General features: G+C 39.3%; 1 protein-coding gene across 3 annotated transcripts; it reads left to right on the top strand.

Moving 5' to 3' along the window:
• The first annotated feature begins 2,295 nt into the window (after positions 1 to 2,295).
• LOC120746291 (E3 ubiquitin-protein ligase TRIM39-like) lies at positions 2,296 to 8,188 on the top strand. Of its 3 annotated transcripts, none has more exons than XM_040051724.1 (4): positions 2,296 to 3,150; positions 4,559 to 4,621; positions 5,029 to 5,139; positions 5,569 to 8,188. In XM_040051724.1, the coding sequence occupies exon 4, from the start codon at positions 5,578 to 5,580 to the stop codon at positions 7,219 to 7,221; it is 1,644 nt and encodes a 547-aa protein (XP_039907658.1). In that variant the 5' UTR covers positions 2,296 to 3,150; positions 4,559 to 4,621; positions 5,029 to 5,139; positions 5,569 to 5,577; the 3' UTR covers positions 7,222 to 8,188. The 3 variants fall into 3 exon arrangements, with proteins under 3 accessions (XP_039907658.1, XP_039907659.1, XP_039907660.1); XM_040051726.1 differs by lacking the exon at positions 2,296 to 3,150 and adding an exon at positions 4,306 to 4,455; XM_040051725.1 differs by having other exon boundaries at positions 5,029 to 8,188.
• The last annotated feature ends 494 nt before the right edge of the window (positions 8,189 to 8,682 follow it).

The following is an 8,682-nucleotide window of genomic DNA, read 5'->3' as shown; positions in this document are numbered from 1 at the left end:
CAACCTTTAAATTTCATATAAACATATACGTATGTGAGTGATTACCAAGTTCTTCATTGCTCAGCATGACTCGGAAGGTTACAGGTGACCCCTTCACTATTTCTTCAAACACCTCTGCGTCTACTTCTGTGTCAGACTGGTCAAACACCTTCATATCTAGCTGTCTGCCTTCTGGTATGTTAAATTTTAGGCACACTGAAGTAAGGTAAGGGAAAAGAAATGTTACAGAAATTGTTAAAAAAAAAAAAAAAGGCCATGCATTTTCTTATCAAATGGTAGAGTAAGGCTATGTCTTCACAAAATATTGATGAGATGAAGCTTAAGAATATAGGTAATTCTCATTCATTGTTGAAGCAGAAACAATTACCAACTTAGGTAGTTGAGTAAGAATATAATTAAGCTTATAATTAAGCTTGTATATTGACCAGGTAAACATTGTTATCTTGTTTTAACCTGATATTCTAACCTTCTTTCATGAAAGCATCAAATGTCAGGTCAGACAGCCTAACATACTTCTGCTCCCCACCAAACAAAACACGCAGCAACATATTCTGTTCACAAAACAAAAGAGAAAAAAATAATACAGGAAAGAGTTTAAGACTGTGGATGTACTTTAGAGCTTTAGTTTTTATACAAAATAGAAGCAGTTAAAAGTTAATATTACTTAGCAGCTACAGCATGAAGAAATAAGTAACAGATTAACTGCTAATAAAGATCCTTTATCAACCAGTGTTACTGCAAATGGACCAAGTGTGACTAACATCTAATATTGTTTAATAACTTTAGTCTACTTATCAAGTATTGGTCGCTCTTACTGCAATTCGCTTTATTTCTGTGAACAATTAATGTGTATTAACATATCATTAACATTGCTGTAAATTAATTTATACAAAATATTCTGAATTAATTCTAAATTAGTGTATGCCTTTGGCATTTGCTTAAAATAATATAAATCAGTAGAGTAAACTTTATTGTAATGCTACCCATTTTTTCTGATAGTTCCTTCGAAGCCAATTAGCGATTATTAGCTTACTAATAAACGGTAATTTAGTTGCTAAAACTATCCCATTAGACATGTGACAATAATATTATCTAAGCTGCACTTAGAAGAAATACATAGTTAACATGTTTTAGGTTAATCTTAACTCAGTGAGAAGATAACGAACATTTGAACTTTTAGCAACGGTTAGCATGTAGCTACTCGACAATATCATTAAACCTATGGGTAAATGCGGCTAACATTTCCTCATTCGACATCAGTGTAACTATAAAGAGCTATTCAGTTTAAAAATACTTACTAAACAATGTTACCAGTATGGGAATGTTACTTTAACTTACCTGACTGTGGCAGCTCTTCGGAGAAAATTCCGCGTGCGTCACAGCTCTCAGACCGCACACGCCCGCGGACTGGTACTAATCAACACTGTGTGGAGTTAAGTCTTCACTCCGTGTCCACAGAACTTTACACTGACTTTTAACTCTGACGTTAGAGCTGGTTTACTCCTCACAGAGTTGTAAATACTCTCTCTAGGTTAAAATAGGTTTACACTGAAATATTGACACTCCATTTTTTACTGTGTAGGCTCAAGAGAATGAAACCTCAGATACACAGGCCTAGAGACTAGTCTGCAACTATCTTACAACCAGTTGTCACGAGGAAAGAGGTGTAGAAGGTTTGCCTTCAAAGTAAGAGCATCACACTTTAGGGCTGTGCGATATGACCAAAATCTCATATCCCGATATTAAGACATCTATCGTCCGATAACGATATAAATCACAAAAATGTAACCTTTTTGTGTAAATTCTGTGAATCTCGGGCAGCTCGACTTGCGGGAAGTGTTTCCAGCTGGGCGTCGCGTACCTGGAGTCGAGTGTTTTAACTGATGCATGAAACTATACATTCTTAGACGTAAGTTGTAACGGCTGCCGTTTTCTTTGTATTTATTACACGGCGTGCTGCGGGGAAAAGCCTGTTCTAACGTTTGAGTCTAAGGTTTAGTTTTTAGCACCTGACGGCTCTTTTTTGCTTCTCATCCGTAAACACTCTGCATCTTTCATGTGATTCAGTTTATTTTGAAAAGTCTCAACAGGATCTTGAGCTTTATTGTGAAAGGTTTATGTGGAACAAGCGGAAACGCGGTGGTTTTACCGTTGTTGTTGCTAACGACAACGCATAAAAACAAACGCTTGTCCGTCTGTAGTGTGGTTATATTAAATGTAAGAGAAAGAGAGAACTTTAAGAAATTAATATAGCCACTACAGTGACCATCAAAATAATGAAAAAATATTGCCATAGTTTATTTTGCGACACCACGAAACAAACGATAGCGTAAAAGGAAACGCTAGACATTTTTATATCATCATCCGATATATATCGTTATATTGAACAGCCCTATCATACTTTTTCACTAGTGTTTCACTACAGCTCAGAGAGTAAATGGTGACTGTTTACAGACAAGTTAATGTCTTCGATACAAACTTCTCCTATCTGCTAGCAACAAAAAAAAAATCACAAGGTGGTTTTTGATTGCAACACACTCTTTGTGATTGATTTGGGTCAAATTTATACATTTTGGTCACACTCTTTTTGAAAAAGGTAGAGCAAGCTGTCAAGCAGTAGCACATCCTAGATTGTATTAGAGAATGTGAAAGGTCCCGATATGCTGATTCTGAAGTAAATTACAAGTACTTTAAAACTACACTGAAGCACAGAATTGAAGTCAATGTGATCAGTTTTAGCATCATTCAGAGAGGTTTTTGGGAGTCACCCGAGGTCGACAAAAACTTGAAAAGATAAGCTTGGACAGGTCCAACTTTTTTCAATAATCCTAAATAACACTGTATAATTGAACTCTCCACCAGCTATGTACTTACAATAGATGCAACAAATCCAGCAGCTCTGCATATTGGACAGTTTAATGTAATTCAGCACTTTGTGAGTCATATTTCAGCTCAGGTCGATGGATTTGGTGGACACTGTAGATCATTTTACAGTCTTGTAGGGGTGGAGCAAAACCCGAAGGACAAGCGTTTTAGGAAGAAGTGAAACCTAAAGTGAGAACTATAAAATATTTCTCTCTCTTTCAAAGATACTTGAACTGGATTATCCAGCCTTCTTCAACAACAGAGTAGAGCTTCTGTCCAACACTGGTGAGTAGAGATGATCATTTAAAAAATAGTCCTCTCATTTTAAATAAGAGTAACTCTCAATCTTGAGCTGTGAAAAGTGACAAACATTTTTTGTTCTTTGCTCACTGAAGCATTCAACAACCAAAAGAGGAAAGGGTAAAAATGGGTTGAGGTTCAGATTTTCTTTTTGCTAATTTTTAACATTAAGTCCATAAAGTCCAGTCCTCCTGTGTAGGGATGGGTATCGTTTAGGTTTTATCCGATACCAGTACCAAACCGGTACTTTTGAAACGGTGCCAGTGCCTAAACGGTGCTCGAACCGGTGCTTAAAGAATGGAGAACACACACATGTTCCAAAAACCTCTTATGTTTAGCTGTTTTTTTGTAAAAAGATAACAATGTTAGCCTTTTTTGCAGCTATAGGGGATTTATGGTATCACTCTAGGCTGGAAGCAGTGCTTAAACAATGGAAAAAACAAACTTTGTCCAAAAACCTCTCATGTTTAGCTGTTTTCCACTTTTTCTTTGGCCATTTTAGCCTTTTTGGCCAGGGTGAAGGGAGTATCTGCCATCAAACAAGAAGTCAGCCACATGTAACTACGACAGTGTTTGCTAGGTCACCTTACATGCATTAATTTAATAACGTGGTTAGCGTAAGTAAATTACACACGAACAACATTAAGCTACTCACGCAGAGAAGAACGGCTGCTGCTGCCATCATCGGCCGTCATCATTTCTGCTACACTGGCAGGGCTAGGGGCCAGGACTCTACTCTTCGGGTTTTTGGGGGATGTTGCTAACTCCGGGTCAGATAACTGGCAACCCACCCGCAGTAGATGTGCACGGTGTGAGCTCTTGCAGCAAGCTATCAAATACGGCGCATTTCTCGGCTTTTAACAAAATGCTATACGTCGCCAGGTGTTTCATCAGATTCGAGGAGTTACCTCCTTTGCACAGTATCACCTTAAAGCACTTGTTGCAGGCTGCTGAGTTTGCATCTTTTGCTCTGAAGTACAGCCAGACTTTGACCGCTTCGCTTTGGGCATTTATAATTTGTAGCTCTGCTCTAAAAGAACGTACGTACCTGGGCCCGCCTACTACACTTGCAAAGGTAAAATGATTGGCTAGAATCCAAATTGTATGACATTTCAAGGGAAAAAAGCACCGAAATAAAGCACCAAAATGTGCGCTGCTTTTCGGTCTGGTTACTACCGTTTATGACAGAGCCATAATGGCACCGGATACCGGTACCCATCCCTACTCCTGTGTCTGAGGAATCCTGGAATCCAGTCTGACGAGAATGAGATGTGACAAAAATCTGAATAGGTGACATTCCAACATTTACTAGATGAAAGTAAATGTTTGTGTCACAGCAGACTTTCAGTTAAATACTGATACAATCTGTTATACTATCTGTTTCCCTTTAAAGGAACATGAAACTGAGCTCATACAGCCATTCTCAACAGCACAGCAGAGGTTTTGTCCAATACTGGTGAGTACAGATAATCGTGATCACACAATTTAAAAGTCCAAGCCAAATGTGGATCTTTCTTTCTTTGTCAGTATATGTAAATTTTATGCTGCTGAAGCTGGTGTGTTTGTTTGGTTTTACAAAAGGATGAAATAAGAGTTTATTTAACAGCAGGACTGATCAGACTACATTTGTTGGACAGAGAAAAAAAGTTTAGAGTTAAAACCTTTCATCCCTAACTCCCAAAAGGTGGATTCTGTTCATCTGGACGTAGGGTTTTCAGTGGGAGAAACGTTTCATGACTTGGATGAGTCATGAAACGTTTCTCCCACTGAAAACCCTACGTCCAGATGAACAGAATCCACCTTTTGGGATTTACTTACCTGGATGACTGAGCATGCATCAAGACTTTCATCCCTAATCTCAAGGTCTGAAAAGCTTACTACAAGGGTGCCTGACACACCTGCAGAGAGAGGTGGGGATTTAACGGAGTCCATCAGGTTGTCTTCAACAACACAGCAGAGTCTCTACAAGCAGTGGTGAGTCTAGTTGATCACATTCATGTTTCAGTGCAAATCTTTGATTCACTTTATTCATTTCATGCTGACTTTCTTTGTCTCCAATCCTCTACCTTAAGTATGTTTTCACTACAGCCATTTCCATCCTCTTTACGATATCCTCAACTGTTATTCTGCATTTCTCTCCCTATATCCAACACAGAGGGAACAGAGGTAATTCTCATCACCTCTGTTCCCTGTTCCCTATATTCATGATCCAGCCTGACACGCATGGCTGGGATTGTCATCAAACAGAACTAAGAGAACAGAAAAAAAAATCTTGAAACTGATTCTCCACAGGCAGCCTGGAACAGGACATATGTGGCAGGAAAGAAGGAAAAGCAGAATGGATCCACATTAAATAGAATGAAAACTGAATTTTAAATAAAATCAGTTTCTTTTCTCTTTCAGAGTGCAGACATGTCTGCTGCCAGCTGTCTTCTATCTCATGATCAGTTTCAGTGCTCCATCTGTCTGGATATCTTAACTGATCCAGTCTCCACACCATGTGGACACAACTTCTGCAAAAACTGCATCAGTCAACACTGGGATATTAGTGAAACCTGTCAGTGCCCCACATGTAAAAAGGTGTTTGAGACCAGACCCGAGCTGTACATCAACACTTTCATCTCTGAGATGGTTTCTCAATTCAGACGTGAAGCTCAGCAGAAAGTCAGCAGCAGCAGCTCAGAGCAACAAGCTGCCAAACCAGGAGAAGTTCCCTGTGACATCTGCACTGAAACCAAACTGAAGGCCCTGAAGTCCTGCCTGGTGTGTCTGGCCTCCTACTGTCAGACTCACCTGGAGCCTCATCTGACAGCTTCACGTCTGAAAAGACATCAGCTGATCGATCCTGAGGAGAACCTGGAAGGCTGGATGTGTATGAAGCATGATAAACCTCTGGAGCTGTTCTGTAAGACTGATCAGACATGTATCTGCATGCTCTGCTCTGTTATAGACCACAGGACTCATGAGTTTGTTCCTTTGAGAGAAGAATATGAAGGAAAGAAGGCAAAACTGGGGAAGACTGAGACTGAAATTCAACAGATGATCACGAAGAGACAACTAAAGATTCAGGAGATCAAAGAGTCAGTGAAGATGAGTAAAGATGCTGCAGACAGAGAGAAAGCAGAAGGTGTTCAGGTCTTCACTGCTCTAACGAAGTCTCTCAGGAAAAGCCTCAACGAGCTCATAAAGGAGATTGAAGATAAACAGGAAACAACAGAGAAACAGGCTGAAGGTTTCATCAAAGATCTGGAACAGGAAATCTCTGAGCTGATGAAGAGAAGCTCTGAGGTGGAGCAGCTCTCACGCTCTAAAGACCACCTCCGCCTTCTCCAAAGATTCTCATCCCTGAAAGCTGCTCCAGCCACCAAGGACTGGACAGAGGTCATTATCCATCCACCATCATATGAGGGCACTGTGGTGAGAGCTGTGGATCAGCTGAAGGAGACTCTCAGTAAAGAAATGAAGAAGCTGTTTGAGGCTGAGCTGAAGAGGGTCCAGCAGTATGCAGTGGATGTGACTCTTGATCCTGATACAGCACATCGGAAACTCATCCTGTCTGATGATGAAAGACAAGTACACCATGATGATGAGAAGAAGAATCTTCCAGACAACCCAGAGAGATTTTCTAAAGGTGTTTGTGTTTTAGGAAAGCAGAGTCTCTCTTCAGGCAGATTTTACTTTGAGGTTTGGGTTAAAGAAAAGAGAGACTGGATTTTAGGAATGGTCAGAGAGTCAGTCAACAGAAAGGAAGAAATCACACTCAGTCCTGAGGATGGTTACTGGACTGTAGCAGTAGTAAATGGAAATGTATGTGTAGCTTTTGAGGACTCCCAGGTCCGTCTCTCTCCTCAGTTTTGTCCTGAGAAGGTGGGAGTGTTTGTGGATTATGAAGAGGGTCTGGTCTCCTTTCATGATGTAGATGATGCAGCTCTTATCTACTCCTTTACTGGCTGCTCCTTCACTGAGAAACTCTACCCATTCTTCTGTCCTGGTGTCAATGATAATGGTAAAAACTCTGCACCTCTGATCATCTGTCCTGTCAATCAGTCAGTCTGAACTTTTTCGATCCAGAAACTATATTAATTACATTATTCTCAACATTTTAACAACACAGAGAAGAAATCCTAAAAACAGAACTGAACAAACTGCACCTGTTGATAAAAAACCATGAGATATGGTCAGAAGCTTCAAAACAAACTAGTGAGCTCACCTTTCAGTTGATTTTTATTGAACTGTTTTCAAGTTGAAGAAAAAGATTTCTTTGAGGAAGTAAGAAGAGTCTGAGAAAATACAAACTCTCCTTTACTTTTATCAGTTTTTAAAGGCACAGACATTAAAGCATAAACTGTATAAATGTTAATATTTCATTATTTTTATTCACCTGGGGTTAAATATCAAAAACTAGGATTGATAAACTGTTCTGTTGTTTTAACATGAAATGATTAAAAATATGAACTTTTATCATCTCCTGTGATGGTTTCATTGAACAAAGCTGTTCAATTTTTTAACCTTGAACAAAGCTGTTCAATTTTTTAACCTTGCCAGTTAAGTTATAAGAGAGAACGTAACAGACTGGCGGCGAGGTTAAAACGGATCCCGGATGTGCAGTGGGCGACAGAGAGGGGGAAATCCTTGTGAAAGTGGCCAAAAGATGCGAAAAAAGATACGAAAAAAACAACTAACCCTCCATGTGGATGCTAACTCTCCTGCCTAGCTAGTGAGCTGCAGAGAGGACGTGAGTAACATCAATTCTTCTTCTTCTTCGTGAGGGACGCTTAAAGGCACTGAGAAAATGTCAGGTGTTGTTGGACAAATGTACATTTTATGGATCTGCTAAATGGATCATTTAAGTTCAGCTTTTAAATTCATTTAACCCTCTACTGCATAGCGTTGCCCTGAGGCAACAAACCCCATTTTCATGTCTCACACTGGCCCTTCAAAAAAAAAAAATAAAAAAATTTCCTTCAAATAATGCTACCAGGCACATCTCTGTCCAATGAAATGATGAGTTGAAGGTGGGGGGGGGGGGGGGGGGGAGAGTGGATCCCTGAATCAGGTAAAGTAATTGTGTGTGTGTGTGTGTGTGTGTGTGTGTGTGTGTGTGTGTGTGTGTGTGTGTGTGTGTGTGTATGCATGGGGTTAGGGTCAAATGTTGGATGTATTTTGGTGTTTTATCGTTCTGTGAAATGTTTAGATTGTTTATTTGTTGCTTGTTTATTTGTTCATTCTTGTTGTAATAATAAAACTTATTATAGAATAACTTGGTGTTTGATTACCCTTATCGCACAATGTTGCCTTGAAGCTACAAACCAATATCATTTTGGGGAGGTGCCATATTTTATGATTGATATATTATTACGGACCCTAAATCTCCCCCAAAATAGGGTGAAATATTAATATTTCCCCAAAAATTAAAAAGTCATGCAGTACAGGGTTAAGAGACCTTCAACTGGGTGTCTTTCCTTTTTTTTATATTTCTTTAAGAGTTGAGAATGTGTTAATTACATAAATAAAATG

This window comes from Simochromis diagramma, unplaced genomic scaffold (assembly GCF_900408965.1).
Source record: "Simochromis diagramma unplaced genomic scaffold, fSimDia1.1 OVJJ01000107.1, whole genome shotgun sequence".
In the NCBI taxonomy this organism is placed as follows: Eukaryota; Metazoa; Chordata; class Actinopteri; order Cichliformes; family Cichlidae; genus Simochromis; species Simochromis diagramma.
This window is presented reverse-complemented; position numbering and strand designations above follow the sequence as displayed.

Bases quoted from the DNA above. Each gene is read 5' to 3' on its own strand.
- LOC120746291 (XM_040051724.1), top strand. From the start codon at position 5,578: ATGTCTGCTGCCAGCTGTCTTCTATCTCATGATCAGTTTCAGTGCTCC.